This window comes from Ovis canadensis, chromosome 20, assembly GCF_042477335.2.
Source record: "Ovis canadensis isolate MfBH-ARS-UI-01 breed Bighorn chromosome 20, ARS-UI_OviCan_v2, whole genome shotgun sequence".
In the NCBI taxonomy this organism is placed as follows: Eukaryota; Metazoa; Chordata; class Mammalia; order Artiodactyla; family Bovidae; genus Ovis; species Ovis canadensis.
Window position 1 is genome coordinate 64519869 of NC_091264.1, and position 17280 is coordinate 64537148.

The 17280-nt window shown below is 50.3% G+C and overlaps 1 protein-coding gene across 5 annotated transcripts; it reads left to right on the forward strand.

Moving 5' to 3' along the window:
• Positions 1-5927: 5927 nt before the first annotated feature.
• FAM217A (family with sequence similarity 217 member A) lies at positions 5928-15247 on the forward strand. Of its 5 annotated transcripts, none has more exons than XM_069563904.1 (7): positions 5928-6085; positions 6362-6466; positions 7222-7306; positions 10315-10575; positions 11205-11279; positions 11368-11435; positions 13617-15247. In XM_069563904.1, exons 3-7 carry the CDS (start codon positions 7247-7249, stop codon positions 14824-14826), a joined length of 1674 nt encoding a protein of 557 aa, XP_069420005.1. In that variant the 5' UTR covers positions 5928-6085; positions 6362-6466; positions 7222-7246; the 3' UTR covers positions 14827-15247. The 5 variants fall into 5 exon arrangements, with proteins under 5 accessions (XP_069420005.1, XP_069420007.1, XP_069420009.1 ...); XM_069563906.1 differs by having other exon boundaries at positions 10315-10399; XM_069563908.1 differs by lacking the exon at positions 5928-6085 and having other exon boundaries at positions 6368-6466; positions 10315-10415.
• The last annotated feature ends 2033 nt before the right edge of the window (positions 15248-17280 follow it).

Sequence of the window (17280 nt, forward strand, 5' to 3'; positions counted from 1 at the left end):
AACCTGTTTCCTGTCCAGACACGGACGATACCTAAGGAAGGCAGGGTGCTTTCCTACAGGAGGGGAACCCAGTGTGCGCACATCAGTGGTATGTTCCCATCCGGCCCCCAGTGGAAGCCGAGCACCTTGTGTGAATCTAATTAAGGCTCTGCAGACCTACCTGGCCCCGGGGAGTGTGGCTACAGCAGCGAGGTCTCCAAGCAGAACCAGGGAAAGAGCGTCATCATCCACGGCTGAGGACATGTCCAGATTAACCCAGGTAAGAAGCTCAGCTGCTGCTTATTTTCTTAGACCACCTCTTTCTCTATTAACCTAGACTAACACGAGGAGACAAAAGGAAACAAGCAAAAGATGCTCAGCTCCAGCTTTACTAGCGAAGCCGTTCTCCATCGTAGTCCAAAAGCAGACGGAGGGTCAAGCAGGCAAAGAACGAGGGCCTACCGGCGGCACAGAGGCCTGCACTCGGTGGCTTGCAGTGGCCTCTCGACAGAACGCAGAAGAATCTCAGAAAAGAATGCATGTGTGTGGGTGTGTGCGTGTGTTGTGTGTATGACCGAATCGCTTTGATGTACACGTAGGCTCCTCTGCCCGTGGGATCCTCCAGGCAAGAATACTGGAGTGGGTTGCCTTTCCCTCCTCCAGGGGATCTTCCCAACCCAGGGATGGAACCCAAATCTCTCACGTCTTCTGCAGGTTCTTTGCCACCAGTGCCATCTGGGAAGCCCTTTAAAACTAATACAACACTGCAAATTACCTACACTTCAATAAAAATAACTAAAGAAATAACAAAAGCAGACATACTAAATGATCTTAAACCCCCACACCTGAAGGCACAACCCCCAAGAAAGACAGGAGGTGCCAAGAACTACTCCCAGAAATTGGGCAAAAATGCAAAGAATGAAATCTTTTATAGGTAATCCTGGCCAGGCTCCAACTGAGCCAGGCTCACCATAGTTGGTCTGTTCCATGAACTGGCTGGACACTGCCGAATGGTCAGAAACAGGAAAAGCCACGGCAAAAACTGGGCTTCCTGCGTGGCTTTGAGGGTAAAGCATCTACCTGCAATGTGGGAGACCTGGGTTTGATCCCTGGGTCAGGAAGATCCCCTGGAGAAGAAAATGGCAGCCCACTCCAGTACTTTTGCCTGGAAAATTCCACGGATGGAGGAGACTGGTAGGCTACGGTCCATGGGATCGAAAAGAGTTGGACACGACTCAGCAACGTCACTTCAGCTTCACATGGTGAAAGCTAGGAGTGTTTTTTAAGTTTTTGTTTGTTTTTCTCCCCCTATTTTTTGGTGGCGCTGCGCAGCATGGGGGATCTTCGTTCCCCGAACAGGTACAGAGCCGCGCCTCCTGCATTGAAAGTGCAGCATTTTAACCACTGGGGGGCGTGCCTGAGGGCCAGCTTTTTATCAAGCGTCAAAACCCTTGGCCAGGACTGTAAGAAAGTCATGATGGTATCATGGTCCCCAGCACAGGAGACACAAAATTCCACTTCTGAATTTTCAACTTGCAAATTTAAAAACTGCAACTTTAAAAAGTAAACAGAAAGATGTACTTTAAATACAAATACATTTTAAACAGGTGTGGAACTAACCAGAGCCCCTGGAATAGAGTGTGAGTCTCACAATTTCACAGGTGCTTTTGGAGAGAGAAAGGAATTGGTGGAGAGGGAGGGTAGAATATTCTGGAAGCCAGAAGTTTCTCTCTTCCAAGCAGATGTGACTGGGTTACTCTAAATCATCTTTCACATAAATAGGGAAGAACAAACCATGTTTTAAGCCATTCAAAGGCCAAGGAAGGGAATCTATTAAAATTGAGTTTTTCCAGTTCACATAAATTGACCTATATGTTCTTTTTATATTTAATTGAAGTATAGTTGACTTATAATGTGCTAATTTCTGCTGACTCAGTTATACATATACACACACTCTTTTTCATATCCTTTTCCATTATGGTTTATCACAGGATGTTGAATATAGTTCCCTATGCTATACAGTAGGACTTTGTTTCTCCATCTGTATATGACAGCTCACATCTGCTAACCCCAAACTCCAATCCATTCCCCTCTTACTCCCCTCTCCCTTGGCAACCACAGGCCTGTTCTTTATTTGACCCGTATATTTTTTTTAACATTTTATTTAGTATTCGAGTATAGCTGATTAACAAATAATAGTGTGACAGTTTCAGGTGGACAGCAAAGGGACTCAGCCCTGCACACACGTTATCTGCTCTCCCCCAAAGCCCGCGTCCCGCCCAGGCTGCCACCTCTCATGGAGCAGAGCTCCGCGCGCTGTGCAGCAGGCCCCTGTCGGTTCCCATCTCATTTCTAGGACAGTGCCTGTTTTTGGCCGTGCTGGGTTTGGCTGCAGCGCGCAGGCCTCTCTCGTCTCGGCATGCAGGCTCAGTAGTGGTGGCACGTGCGCTTAGTGGCCCTGTGGCATGTGGGGTCTTGGTTCCCCGACCAGGGATCAAGCCCACATCCCCTGCACAGCAAGGTAGATGCTTATCCCCTGGACCCTGAGGGAGGTCCCGTCCATTTTTAATATAGTGGTGTGTGCGTGTTGATCTCAGACTCCCTAACTATCCCTTCCCGCCTCCATCCCCCCCACCCCCCCCAACAACAATTAGCTGGCTCTCGAAGGCTGCGAGTTGATCTATATATTCTTACTCTTTGCTCTAAACAACAGCTGTTGGAATCTTTCCAGCAATCTGTTCACTGACCTTGGCTGAAATCAGGAGGCCACAATGATTACCTTTTATTTTTAAATAAACTTGGAGGAATAAGTGTTTTCTGCCACAGGTATGTCTTCTTCAAGGAGCTGGATTTCATCCCTTTGCTCTGATGACGGTACGGTGGCAAGAACACTGTTTGGGGTGGGTGTGAACAGTCTTCACGGGGCAGGTGGGGTGCCAAGCCCAGCTGTGACCTTCAGTTTAGCAGCTGCGTGACCTTCACTGTGGCCAAACTGCTCTCAGCCTGAGGTGCTGATGTTGAGGACACAAACCCCTCCCCTGTGAGCCTTGTTCTGAGCCCCTCTTACTTAAAATTCTGCTCTTCAGTGACCGGTACACTTACCTTTCAAAACCGAACCTGGGGTCGAGTATTACCTTCTCCCTAGAAAGGATCAGGAAGACCTCCCCTCGGCGTGCCCCGCTCCTCCAGTCACTGTGATGCCCTGAGTTGCCCTGAAGGGCTGGCAGCCCCCCGGGCGGGGGGCGCGCGTGTTATCAGCGCAATTGCTCCCACAGCTCCCACTGGGCGCTGGTCTTCTGGGCAGGCTGGTCTCTCATTCTTGACTTCCAGGTAACGGCAATTCCTTTCTTTGTCGTTGTTCCCGCAGAGGACTGCCGTGTCTCCCGAGCTCCTCCCACCCCCCACTTTCCATGGGGGGTGTGACAAGCTCAGCTGGCTTCCCGAGGGCAAGGTGTTCAGTAACGTCCAGAGAGAGAGGATTATCTCCAGGTTCCTGAAGGAGAGCGTGCTGAAGAGAGTGTTCCGCTCCAAGCAGCTGAGGTGGGAAGGCCCCAGCTACCAGAAGGAGGATCCAAGCCACAGCTTTCCTGCCAGCAGAAAGTAAGTGCTGTGCTAAGTTGCTCACTGTGTCCAACTGTTTGCGACCCCATGGACTGTAGCCCACCAGGCTCTATGGGTTTCTCCAGGCAAGAATACTGGAGTGGGCTGCCATTTCCTCCTTCAGGGGATCTTCCCGACCCAGGGACTGAATTCATATCTCTTAGGCCTCCTGCACTAGCAGGCAGGTTCTTCACTGTTAATGCCACCCAGAGAGTAAGTTCTGATCCCCAAACCCAAACCCAAATCCAAAGTGAGAGGGGGATATAAAGCTAGGAAAACCCAGCTATGGAGAACAGGCATCTGGAGGACAGGGAGACATATAAAGCAACTCAAACAGTAGAAATCAAATCTTGCAGAAAAATCGAAATAAAGGCAGAAACATGATTGAGAACTGGATCAAAAGTGTGAGCTGCAACAGAGGCAGGTGTGGAGCGTCCTGATGTCTGTGTGTATCTTACGTTTGGAAAGATATTCACGCACACGTCTATCACACACCTTCTAGAAACAGGTTTTTAACAAGATTTCTTACAACACAACTGGGGCCTCCCAAACAAGGAAGGAAAGTGTTCAAGCTTAATTTTTCAAACAAAAACACAACTTCTAACTAAAAGTAACTCCATGAATATTTCTTAGAGCAGAATTATACAAATACAAGGAAGTTAGGCTATTTAAGGTAAATCTCACAAAAATGGAGTTCCAAGTTGGAGATAAATATAATTGGCCCTGACTGAAAGACAAAGCAGAGGCTGGAAAATCGGGAGGCAGGTGGAGGGTGGGGTAAGGGAAACCGAGTTACCTGGACACACTAAATGCAAGCTGCCCGTAATTGAGTCGGAGTCTTTCCCACTGTTATAGAGTCTTACGGAGAGCAAAAATCTCTGGGGGCCCAGTGGTTAGGGCGCCAGGCTTCCGCTCCCAGGGGTATGGGTTCGGTCCCTGGTCAGGGACCTAAAATATCGCGTGTCATGCAGTGCGGCCAAGGAAATGCATATTAGTAATTAGAAAAGATGGTCCTGACTTTCTGAAAGCAAGTCCATAGTTACACCGCACAAGATCCTTCAGCAGAACACGACCTGCCCCAAGCTTGGCAATACCTGGGAGAATCAAGGGAGCAGGAAGGGAATGTATGGAGCCACAGAGGGTGCTGGCAGAGGGGGGCAGATGCAGAGAACTGTTCCCTTCAGGAGAACGAGAAGCTAAGCACTGTTGTTCCTGACCTTGTCCGTCAGCCTGGACAATGAGAAGGAAGGTATGTCAGAGCACTCTCCAAAGTAGTTGTCAAGAGTCCGTGTCACCTTCCCACAGCAAGAGAGCCCGAGGTGGGGAGAAGGCCCCTGGCCCACAGGGTGGGTCCACCAGGACCAGCTCCGTCCTGACCGACGGAAGAGCTTGTCCAGTGCCAAGAGACAGAGGCGACCTGGTCCTGCTTCATGGGTTAATAGGGAGGAGCGGGTTGGAAGTAAGGCGAGCAGCAGAACCAAATCCCGAAGAGGCCTGGGGCTGGCCCAGAAGGCTGGCCCAGGACCTGAGCTGCTCTGGAAAACAGCCACGTCCAGCCCGCGCCTTGACTCTCAGGGCTGGACTAGGGGCAGACCAGCCTGCAGCCAGGCTCTGCCCAGGCTCCCCGGCTGCCACCCCGCACCCTCCACATCCACAGCTTGGCCCTGCCGCCCCTCGAGAGGCCTGGTCCCTCGCTCTCCCAGAACACCCTGTGGGGACTGTGCGGTCACTGCTGTGTTGAACATGTGTTGCTAAAAACCTTACCAACTTGGGGGAAGGGAGGCAGGGTTTTGATGCTGATGCAAAGCCTTCAAAAAGTCTCCAGAGACAGGAAGAACCATCAAACAGAGAGAACAGGAGCGTTTTTAAGAATATGTTCCGTCAAGGAAAAAAAGAGAGGGTCTTAGAGGGTGTGCTTATCCCTGGATGCCACAGCTCAGAAGGACCTGAAGGGGTTAGCGAGCAGGTCAAGTTCCGAAGCTAAAGGAAAAGCAGAGACAGAAAGCAAGGATGGGGGCTGCACAAGCTACACAGGTGACGCGCGCACACACGTGTGAGACGCACACACGTGTCCACATACACGCATCGCTTCTGTCCTCCAGCCAGAGAACAGGAAACCCTTTCCCACTTAGATACGTTAGTCAGTGTTAGCTAGGAATATGTGGACACCCACATGTACCCAAGTCACTAGCTTTCAAGAAATTGTAAGTTGGGAAATGTAATATTTAAGGCCAGGTTACTCATTTATAAAACAAGAATCCCTAGAAGTACCGCCCTCGCTGGGCTGTTGAGTGTTACACTGGTTAATCTCTATGAAACGTTTGGCAGGAGGCCTGAACATAGTAACCACACAGAAAAACGTCACTTCGGGGGTAATTTAACCCAAACAGTACGGACTGTCTGTTATGCCAGGCACTCTGCCAGTCAGAGAAAGGCCCGGTCTCATCTTCAAGGTGTTTAAAAGGTAGCCAGTGAGAAATTTAAATCAGTAACTCTGATGCAACAGGTGAGCAACGAACTGAAAGCAAATCCTACTGCAAACCCAAATCGGGGTCTCGAAGGAGGGAGCAGGCTGGCTGGGCGAGGCAGGGTCGGGGTCGGGTCTGCGGTCAGGGGACGGGGCCGGGCTGAAGGTAAGGATGGAGCCTGGACCTGCTGCAGGGTCCGGCGGGAGGCCGGGGCGGGGCCGGGGTCAAGGTCAGGGTCAGGGGTCAGGGGGCGCGGTCAAGGTCGGGGCGGGGGTCGGAGTGCAAGGGGGCGCCGCGCTCTGTCCTCCCCGCAGGCCCGCCGAGCCGGAGGCCGGGCGCGCGGAGCGGCTGGGGCGCCCGGGCGGCAGCGCGCGCGGAGACGCGGCCGGGGCCGAGCCGGGGGCCAGCGGCGCCGAGCGGTAAGAGGCGGCCGGGCCGGCCGGACGCCCCCCTCCCCTCCCCTCCCCTCCCCTCCCCTCCCGCCCCCGTTAGGAGGCCGGGCACCCCGCCCCGTCGCCCCCGCCTGGCGGCTCCCCGGGCGCCGAGCGTCCCCCAGCGGCGTCCCTCCCGGAGACGCCCGGCGAGCGCCCTGCTCTCCGCGGCAGCTGCCGTCGGTCTGCGTTTTTGCAGCGGGTCCGAACCCGCGCCTTAATCTGCCTCGGCAAAGCCGTGACGCTTGCTGCGCCCGCAGGCTCTGCCTCGAGCGGCGGCGGCCCGGGCCCAGGGTCGTTTGGGGTGGGAAACAGGCCTTTCGGCGGAGCTGAGGCCCTTGGCGGGGTGGCGGCGCGGGGCGTCTGCGCTGCCCGTGCGGAAGGTGGACCCCGCTTTCCAACGGCGCCCCTGGCTTCAATGCTGGAAAGCAGACAGCCCGGCCCTGTGTCTTCCTTCCAGACGATTCGCCAGTTTGTTTTACTCTTCCGATCGGATAGTAGCTCCCTTCTCGCTTCAGACCTTCGTTTCCGTCTTCTGACACTTAGGTCTTCCCGTTTTCTCTTTTTTGTGCCCCCCCCCCACCTCTGTCTGGCTGGCCTGGGTTCCCAGTTAACCCCCTCTTGTGAGCCGGCCTGCCCTCAGGCCAGCCTCTCCTCTTCTAAAGCGTTTTCTTAACCTCTGGACGCTCTCTCTGCCTCAACCGCGGGCCTCACCCTCCATGTGCTGCCCCACACCTGAGCAGGATTCCCAGGAAACCGAGGAGCAAGATGGGCAGAAAAGCCGGTGAGAGCAGCGGCGCCGGCCCGGGCGCGGCCGTCCCCTGGGAGGTAGGTGCAGCGGAGCGCGGGGGGCGCAGCACCGCCTCCCCACCCACCCGCCGCGCTCAGCGCCTCTGCGAGGTGCCCCGCGGGCCCTGCTGCTCTCTCTGGGAGCAGTGTGCACTCCACCTCGAGGTGCGTTCGCAAGACCAGACGGAAGAGTTCTCTTTAAAAACTTTTTAAATTTTATATTGGAATTTAGGCGGGCGGCAGTGTTGTGTTCGTGTCGGGTGCACGGCTCAGGGAGGTTCAGTCATACATATATCCACGCTTTTTTCAATTTCTTTTCGCGCTTAGTTACAGAGTACTGCGTAGACTGCCCGGAACATTTTTATGTCCTTTAACAAAGGACAAGTTAACCAGCTTCTCTGCAAATCTCCAAACATTTCTGATTGCAATGGGATTTCATGAAACATGCCTCCTTGATTCCTCACCTGTTTAATATCCTTACATGTTTTCTGTGAAAAATATTGGCAAGGCAGGTGGATATCAAGTAGGAGGGCCCACTTCCCACCTGTAGGGAGTTTACGATGTGGCAGATGTCGTGGGCAACGGCCTTCCTTACCTGGTGACTTCACTTCCTCTTACGCTGTGATCTCAATATATGATCTTGGTGGGTGACTTCGCTTCCTCTTACGCTGTGATCTCGGTGGGTGACTTCGATTCGTCTTTGCTGTGATCTCGCTGTGATCTCGGTGGGGCAGTTTTCGTTTGCTGCCCTTTATCGTGTTACTGTAGGGCTGTTCTCTCACAGGTTGTTTTGCACCTTGAAGGTGAAGGTGAAGTCGCTCAGTCGTGTCCAACTCTTTGTGACCCCGTGGACTGTAGCCTACTAGGCTCCTCGGTCCATGGGATTCTCCAGGCAACAATACGGGAGTGGGTTGCCATTTCCTTCTCCAGGGGATCTTCCCGACCCAGGGATTGAACCCACGTCTCCCACGTTGAAGGCAGACGCTTTACCCTCTGAGCCACCAGGGAAGTCCCAGGGAACCAGGATTACAGAGGGGAGAGAAGCCTGAGAATCTGTCAGGAGGCTCTAAAAATACAAGTGTCTGGCCTCATCCTACTTAATCAGCATCTGTGTTTCTCAACTTTTTTTTTTAATTGCATGTATTTACTTTTTTTTTTGGCCGTGCTGGGTCTTCCTTGCCGTGCTCGGGCTTGCTCTGGCTGCGGGCTTGCTCTGGCTGTGGTGTGAGGGCATCTCACTGTGCTGGCTTCTCTGGTTGTGGACCACCGGCCCTAGTTGTGGCCGTGGGCCCGGGAGTTGCAGCTTGCGGGCTCTAGGGCTTGGGCTCAGCTGCGGTGTGCAGGCTTAGTTGCTCCCCAGCCTGTGGAACCTTACCCAGCCAAGGGCCAAACTGGTGCCCCCTGCCTTGGCAGGCAGATTCTTGACCACTAGACCACCAGGGAAACCCTCAACTGTTATTTTTGAAGAGCACCCCTGGTGATTCTCATGCAGAGACTAGATCCAAAGCATGTTCTCGCAAAGAACGAAGAATTTTATTAACTTTTTTTTTTTTTGTAAATAAAAGCCTCTGCTGCTGCTGCTAAGTCGCTTCAGTCGTGTCCAACTCTGTGTGACCCCATAGCCGGCAGCCCACCAGGCTCCCCTGTCCCTGGGATTCTCCAGGCAAGAACACTGGAGTGGGTTGCCATTTCCTTCTCCAATGCATGAAAGTGAAAAGTGAAAGTGAAGTCACTCAGTCGTGTCTGACTCTTGGCGACCCCATGGACTGCAGCCTACCAGGCTCCTCCGTCCATGGGATTTTCCAAAAGGCAAGAGTACTGGAGCGGGGTGCCATTGCCTCTAGGAAAAGATAAACCAAGGCCCACCTTCCAAAGGTCAGCTCTCCTTCCTGCCGGGAGGTAACTTCCTTGTGGATCAGTTAAATTCTCATCCTGTATTTAAGCTGGTTTGTCCCTCTTTCTCCTTAGTGCAGTGATGATGACCTAATACTACCTAACATTTCATTGGTGTGAATGTTGCTTAAAGTTTAGTTTACAAAGGGTTTTCTCATTTGAGGTAACAAAGCTGCTGAGTTCATCCCTCAAATGTTACTTTAAGAAAAATTTCTTTCTTTCCTTGGTTTGGCTGTCCTCAGTCTCTGCCCCTGCCTGCAGGCTTGGTCTCGTTGGGGCGAGTGGTGCTGCTCTCCTCGCAGGGCTGGGGCCCCTGTCGCAGAGCCGGGCTCTGGGCGCGCAGCTGCAGTGGTCCCAGTTTACAGGCTCCGGGACACAGGCTCAGCAGTTGAGCTGCGTGGGCTTAGCTGCTCCGTGTGGGATCTTCCAGTATCAGGGACTGAACCCATGTCTCCTGCATTAGCGGGCAGATTCTTCACCACTGAGCCATCAGGGAAGCCCTCAAATATTAGTTTTTTTAAAAGTAAACTGCCCACCTCTTCACCTTCTCTTTTCTAGGATGCCTTACTGCAACCCTCTCCTGCACACACCCGTGCCTTTGCCCATAGCGGTCAGCGCAGTGTCTGGAACGTGGGTCCTCAGTAGCTACTGCACCTTTCCTTATTCATGTCTTGCCTTAAAAAAAAAAAAAAAAAAACAGTTCCTGCATGTTTCTCAACATCTGGAGTCTGGACTGAGATGCGGGCTAGTCAGTGTTGAGTATGTGAGGGTCACAGAATTTTGTTCTGTTGATGGAAAGACTTTCATAGACTCTCAGATCTGATACTCAGATACATAAAATCTAGTGAATGAGCCATCGTGTGCCCAGGACACACTGAACTGGACACTTTATCATATTTTTAAAATCAGTTTTGAAATGAAGACATCAATTCTTATAAAAGCCTTTCCATTTCCTAAGGTCTTATCCAGCTGATAATAGTTGAAGGCGAACGTTTCCCGCTCCTCAGAAATGCTGAGTGTCCATATGGGGTGGAGGTGGGGGTCATAGAACTTGGTGCCTTTTGTCATATTTTACCCAAAAGACCTATAAAGTCATGTACTTGGGCTTGTAAAATTTTCTTACGTTAAGTTTATTGAAACAAATATTGTTTCAGAGCTTGTCTCGCTGGAATTTGGATGCAGAAGCGCTTGTTCCTGAAAATAAAAGCCCCCCACCTGGGAGGGACAGCGCCACAGGTGGTAAGAGATCCCGGATGTGTCTGCTTATATTTATAAATATACGGAAACTTACATCCCTACTTGTAACAGGAACAACCACTCATGTTAAAGGGGCTTGTTTTGAGTATCACCAGTTTTATGTAACTATTAATTGTCATCTTTTTCCCGTACACATTCTTTCAGGCAAAATTAACAAGGTAAGGATAAATATTTGGTTTTAAATAATTCACAGCACATTAGCATGGCATTGTATGTTCCTTAAAGAAAGCTTCTTTCCTCTAAGTTAAACTTTAAATTTTATTTTGATGGAGTTCTTCAAACAAGTCAAGTCAGTGCTTTCGCTTACTGTTTTACAAAGCTGCAAATAGGTCATTAAGTGAATATCTTATTATATTGCATTTTTCAATATAACAATATCATAAATGTAAATTAACATTCTAATGAATATAATATGTTCTAGTCACTGCCTAAAGGGAGGTGGTCTCAGCTCTTAAGATGCCTTAAGGCAGTTGAAACGGTTATATTTTGAAGTAGTGAAAGAATTAGTCTTTCATCTGCTTTTTTTGATCAAAATGTAAAACAGCTAACTTAATAAAATAAAGACAATTTTAATGATAGTCAAGTGTTATTAGTTAACAGTGCTTAGCTGATCTTTTTAAATGGATTATACTATTCCTACTGAGGTCAGTACAGACCAATATGTATATAAGGGTGAATTATCAGATTCTGGCATATATTGCTTGGTTAGAACAAGAACTGTACATTCTTAGAACAAGAGTCGGGAGTAGAGATGCTGGGTGTTTAAATGTCTTCTGCCGCTTTATAGACCCACCTGGAAATTCCAGCAAAGCAGCTCCTGCTGGAGCTCAGTTTCTCAGAGTTCGTGCCCCAGAGAACACAGGTGGGGTTCTATCTGTCACACTCTGAAAGTATTTTGTTCTTTTTAAAAAGGCATGCCGTTACTAAAACGTCTGTGGTTTTCTTCTTAGAATAGTAAACGAGGGCTCTTCCAGCTGTGGAGTTACCCTGTGAGGGAAGCAAGCACCACGGAGCTCAGGTGAGCGAGTGTTTATGACTGTGAGACAAAGATAGCTACAGACGGATTAGCTCCTCAGTTGAAGTAGGAGGCCAAAACACAACCAGAAGCAAAAAGGACTGTGTGCAGATCCTGGGGAAGCCCTGGGGAAGGGAGTGGCCGAGCGTGAGCGGGCCTGGCCGCGGAGGGGCTGGGCGAGGAGCGGCTGGGCTTCCGTCCAGAGGGGAAGGAGCCCCGGCGAGGGGCGCGATGCAGGCGCCAGCGACGGGCTCCTCGCGTCCCTGCGTTGCTCCGAAGCCGCAGGGCAGCCCCGCTTGGGAGGCCTGCTGGCTCTGCGTCTTTTTATAGGTGAGGACAGGGGGCAGGAGACCCGCGACGGAAGGCTGAGCCGGATGTGAGAGCCCGGCCCGCAGCCCCCTTCCTCGCTTCAGAGCCTGTCTGGGGCCGACCTCTTCCTTTGGGGTCTTCGGTGTGCGTGAGACCCAGCTGGAAGGCGTCTCCACATCCCAGTCCAAGTGACGGGGACGCCTCCGTGGACTGAGCGCCGCCGTGTGTCGTCTGCGGAGGCTGCTGAGCTGGGCGGCTCGCCGTCCCCGCTTCTGACCGTCGGGCGTCTCCCCAGCAGCCGCTGCGCCCTCCGCCGAGGGTTCTCTGCGCGCCCGGGGCGCGGCCCTGCTCGCGCTGAAGCCGAGGCAGCGCGGAGGCGTGCGGGGGGTTGCAGTGGTTCGTGTCCGGGCTGATGGTGCTGATGGGAGGTGGGGGAGGCTGCTTTTCAGAGCAGGAGCTCGCAGGATGAGGTCAGGGCACGCAAGAGGACGCGATGGAGTCAGGAGAGGGCAGGGGCTGGAGCCACGGGCGCGGAACCCTCCGCCCCGGCTTAACCCCAGCTCCTCCGCTTCCGGGATGCGTGACCTCGGCCTGCCTGGGCCTGGGACCCCTGATCCGCCCAAGGGAGAAAATGAAACCGCCGACCTCGTGGGCTGTTGGGAGGACTACACAGAGTTGATGGGTGTTCACAGCTGGTGCTGGCGAGGCCTGGTGTTGGTGCAGAGTTGGAAGCTTGAGGGCAGGGAAACATTTTGCTAATGAGCTGTTTCTCCTCAATGTCGCGACATGTAAAAGCCGCGACAGCTTACGTGAGTGTTTAAGTTTGCGGAGTGCGTTGGTGTCATTGTCTAGCCTCTCAGACCACCTCCAGGGTGGATAATTTGCACTTTGTAAGCTGGTGGCAAAGGGGTCCAGCCACAGTCTTCCATATTGAGATTCCATGCTCTCTTTTTTTTTTTTGCTACATGGATTGTCTGTTATCAAGTATAGATTTAAGGTGATTTTCCTGTGATTTGTCAGAGGCAAGTCATTAAACCTAGTGCTTAGCTAAATGAATAGATTTTTACCATTTTCTGAGTTTTTGTAAACCCCTCAAGACTACTTTGTTGACTTTAGTGTAAGTTGGCTTTAAAAGAAGCAAGAAGATAACGCAACTGTATATATGTCAATTAATGCATCAAATCTTTCCATGGCACTGTTTCTAGTAAGTGTTTAAAACGTAAAACTGTGAATTCAGTATCCTATGGCCTGGCTTTTTTGCAGTTTTCATTTGAATATAATATCTAGAAGTATTACCCCTAAAATGAAAGTGTACCATCAGATGAAAATTGCTATATCTGGGATAATTTTTGTTTATAGCTAGACATTGTTTTGCTTCCTATTTTGGCTAGACTACTTTTTAAAAACCACAGTGGCCCAAGTAGAAGCCTTTCTTAAGTAACCTGACTACGCTCTTTGAGAGTGTCCTTTTGTCTAATTCAATAAACATTTCAGTGTAATTTCAGTTTGAGGTGGAGAGCCTCCTTCTCAGACATCCTAGTTACACGTAGGGTATATTCATAGGCAAGCAGCTATGATCAGCCACATGTAGCCTCGTGGCCATTCAGAGTCAGTTAGCCATTTCTAGGTAGAATGGTCTAGTCACCTATGCATGTACAAAGGACTGCCCAGTTATTATTTTAATCTATACTTTTAAAAACGTAGATAGTTGTATATAGTTGGAGCGTATGTGAAAATTAACATGTTTCTGTTACAGATAGATAGAATGCCACTGGGGGCTAAACATTAGTCTTTGATAAAGCTTTCTTATTCATTATTTTAATAGCATTTTAATTCTAGGCAACCAACCATTCATTATATGAATCATTTTTTAAGGGATTTCAAAATATCTTCAATGGAAACTGGCTGTAATATGACCAATAATCCCATGAGGCTCTTCGGTGTGAACCCACTGACAGCTGCTTCAGCGGACAAGCGAGTTGGCTCCCACCCTGCACTGCGGGCACCACTGAGTCTCTGCCGTCCATATGCTGATGGAGACTCTTTCAAGGACACGAGTGAGCCTCATATTAATTTATGCTCAACTCTAGAAAACAGTGGAGAACTTTTAACTGCTCCAAACTGGAATCTGAAGTGTGGAAATAGCAGTGTGGAGGAAAATTTAACAGATGAAAGTGATTTATCAGAAAATGAAAAAGCAAACGATGCTTTACTCAGCTATTTTAAAAAGATGGACCTGAACTTAAAGCCAGAAACAATAGAAAATGTTGAAGAACCTTTCACAGAGGAACTGAATGAAGTATTTCCATATCCTGATTTTCTCCCCCCTCCTTTCAGTACTTTGGACTTGCACAAAGTAGCCCTCTCAAAATCTGACAGTTGGAAAATGTCAGTGGAGACGCCGGCCAGCTCCCTGGAGCCGCTGATGGCTCGTTTGCTGGACATGGAGAGACTTCAGCACCTGACCATTCAGAGAGAAAGGCCCAGACTCCAGACCTCCTTCTGTGCCCCGGTCGCCACCGAACGACCCCCTTCCTCCAAAGCTGTCTCCAAAACGAGACAGCCCAAACCTCCTGATGCTGTGGGGCTTCAAATGGCTTGTGCAGAGAAAAGTCATGAGAAGATGAAAAACAGTTCTGGTTCTTACAAGCCTGAATACCGTGCTCCCAAGTGGAACTGGAACAGCGCTGGCAAATACAAGTGGGGTTCCAGACCAGCTCTGAAAACCTCGTCCACCCCAAAACAGGTCATTGCCGTTCACGATGACGTTAAGGATCCCAACATCTCCGTTTTAAACCCATGCCAAGAACTCACAATCAAGCCCGCCCCTGTCCAGACGACTCAGCTGCTGGTTAAAACGGTCTCGGCTAGATGCCTGCCGCCAAAGTCTCCCACACCGGTTTCACCCACACCCCTGTCTTTTCCTGATGGTCACAGGGAAGAGAGCCAGGCACCGAGGGCCAAAAAGGAACTTTACCGGAAAGGTGTGGTGCTGGGCAGGCCATTCTGTGTTCAGAAGCTGAGCTGCTGTTTGTCACCTTCATTAATAGCTAAGGGTAAGTGCTCACCCACTGACCAAAAATAACACCTCTCTCTTCTTTCCTGCATCTCAACATGAGCAAATCTACTCCAAGAAGCCCGGCTCAAATATGGTTCCTCATTCCGAGATACAGGTATTACACAGTCACAAATATGGCTCCTCATTGTGAGATACAGGTATTACACGCACACACGCACTCGCTCACTCCTGTGCGTGCGTGCATACACACACACGCGCACACATGCACACGGAATCCCTGAATGTGCTGCGGCATGGAGCTTGTCAGAGCCCCAGCTGAGATGGCTACACGTAAACCGTGGGCTTCCCTGGTGACATATTTGAGTCTCTTACGTGTTACGTTTCTAAGGAACGTTTCTCTTAGAAAACCATTCTACTCAAGGTGGTTCGTTTGTTGTGATTATTTTCCAGTGTAATTCCATCATCAATAAATGGTATAACAGACTTACCACTGGTCCGATTTTTTTTTTATTCCATTTTAGTCATAGAATCGGTGACTTTTCGTTATAGCTGCTTTAGTGTCTCCGGTGTTCTTTCAGATTTTACACCGATTACTGCAGGTATGGAGCGCAGCCTCCCTGTCCTATACAGGAGGTGCCTGTTGGTCATCTGCCTTACGTGTAGTAGTGTTATCTATTAATTCCCAACTCCAAATACATCCCTCCCTCTTTCGCCACTGGTAACCATGAGTTTGTTTTCTGTGTCTGTAGGTCTGTCTGTTCTGTGAAACAGTCCGTGCGCATCATCTTCTTAGATCCCGCTATATAAGGGACATCATGACCACCTTGATTTTTCCCCCCTCACTGGTACCCTCTTCTCTTACCCTTCTCATCTCCACACGTCTCCTTTGTCACTTTGCCCTAATCTTTGAGCATTTGTTTTGCCTTCAAAAGCTAAAGAAGTTGCTATTTTATTAAATTAACATACAAGATCCTCTGGGTCCTTCCTTGAAGCCTCAGAAATTTACCCTTCCCCAGGCCCTTGGTCACAGGCGTAGGCGTGACAGCAAGGTCAGTTCTGAGGCCCAGCTACAGATAGAGGCTTGAAACCACCCTCTTCCCTCAGATTGGATAGCTTTAGCATGTTGAAGGGAAACGGAGAAAGGTCACTGATCACAGAATAGCCCAAATGTCTCCCCAAGACTACTGCTGGAGTCTTAACCCTGGGTAGTTAGTTGAAACTCAAAACAGCTGCAACTTAACTCATCACCTGGCAAACAAGGCAAAAAATGACGTAATTAGCCAGGTGGTGTGAGTGGTAAGAACCTGCCTGCCAACGCAGGAGACTTAAGAAGCTCGGGTTTGATCCCTGGGTGGGGAAGATCCCTTGGAGAAGGAAATGGCAACCCAGTCCAGTCAATATTCTTGCCTGGAGAATTCCAAGGACAGAGGAGCCTGGCGGGCTACGGTCCATAGGGTGCAGAGTCGGACACGACTGAAGCGATTTTGCACATGTGCGTAACTGACATCCTTTTCTGCACTTGAGAATCAGGCAAACAAGACAGTCCTGGTTTCTCTTGGAGCCCTGAGGAAACAGGGTCTTTGGGAGGGGCCCAGGGCTCCACTCTGAACACAGTATCCCAGGTGAGTTTGATGCAGGTGGCTCTTGGAACAGTTGGAAAACGCTATACAAAGTGAGAGACCTGGTGCAGCCCGCCTGGACCGGAGTCTGGGTATTTAAAGGGGTAGTGGGCTTTGGTTTTAGTGGATGGTTGGTGAATTCAAATTAACACTTCAAACATCACCTAGGAAAGGAAAACTAGAAAAGCCTTCCTACCCCCAACCCCCTCCCACAAAGGCAGTCACTATTAAGTTTTTGCACATCATCTCCCCACTAAGGTGGCATGCTGGAGTGGAGATTAAAGGGCGATTCAAATCAACATTGAAGAGGCAACTGTCGTTTGTTTCCTCCATCATATCATTAGGAAAAGAACACAATTCAAATAGTACTTAAGAGGCAGGGGCCAGGGTATGCTTAGTTTTTAGGTTAATTTCAAAGGAAGTTCTGGACCCTTACAACAGCAATAAAAAAAATAAACTTAATTGTTCAGGATCCCTTATAATAGACTTTTACTTGAATCCCACACAATTAGGCTCATTAGCCAAACGGTGTTAACAGCCTTTCCACCGATTTTCACAGAAATGGGCCTGTGCTTTAACTCAATTCCAACCCGTTTCCCCACCGGCGCATCCTTCTTTCCTACAGCTCTGCGTCCTGAACCTACACACCAGCGCGCTCTCCATCTCATTTCGACCTTCACCTGTGTGCATCCCAGGCAGGCCCTCACCTTCAGCGCTGAGATCTCATCTTCATTCCTAAACCCTCCGGGGTGGGGGGGGGGGGGGGGCGTGCGTCCCATTCAATGCTGCGTCCTCGTTGTTGCCTGGCGCGCTGCACACACCCTTTGGGGTCTCTAGCTAAGACGTGGAGTTTGGCCTCCACACAGGCCTGTGACGTTCCCGCAGCAGCTGCGAGCACCGG

Bases quoted from the DNA above. Each gene is read 5' to 3' on its own strand.
- FAM217A (XM_069563904.1), top strand. From the start codon at position 7,247: ATGGGCAGAAAAGCCGGTGAGAGCAGCGGCGCCGGCCCGGGCGCGGCC. The intron at 10,576-11,204 runs GTAAGGATAAAT...GCCGCTTTATAG, and splicing joins TTTCAGGCAAAATTAACAAG to ACCCACCTGGAAATTCCAGC. The intron at 11,436-13,616 runs GTGAGCGAGTGT...TCATTTTTTAAG, and splicing joins GCAAGCACCACGGAGCTCAG to GGATTTCAAAATATCTTCAA.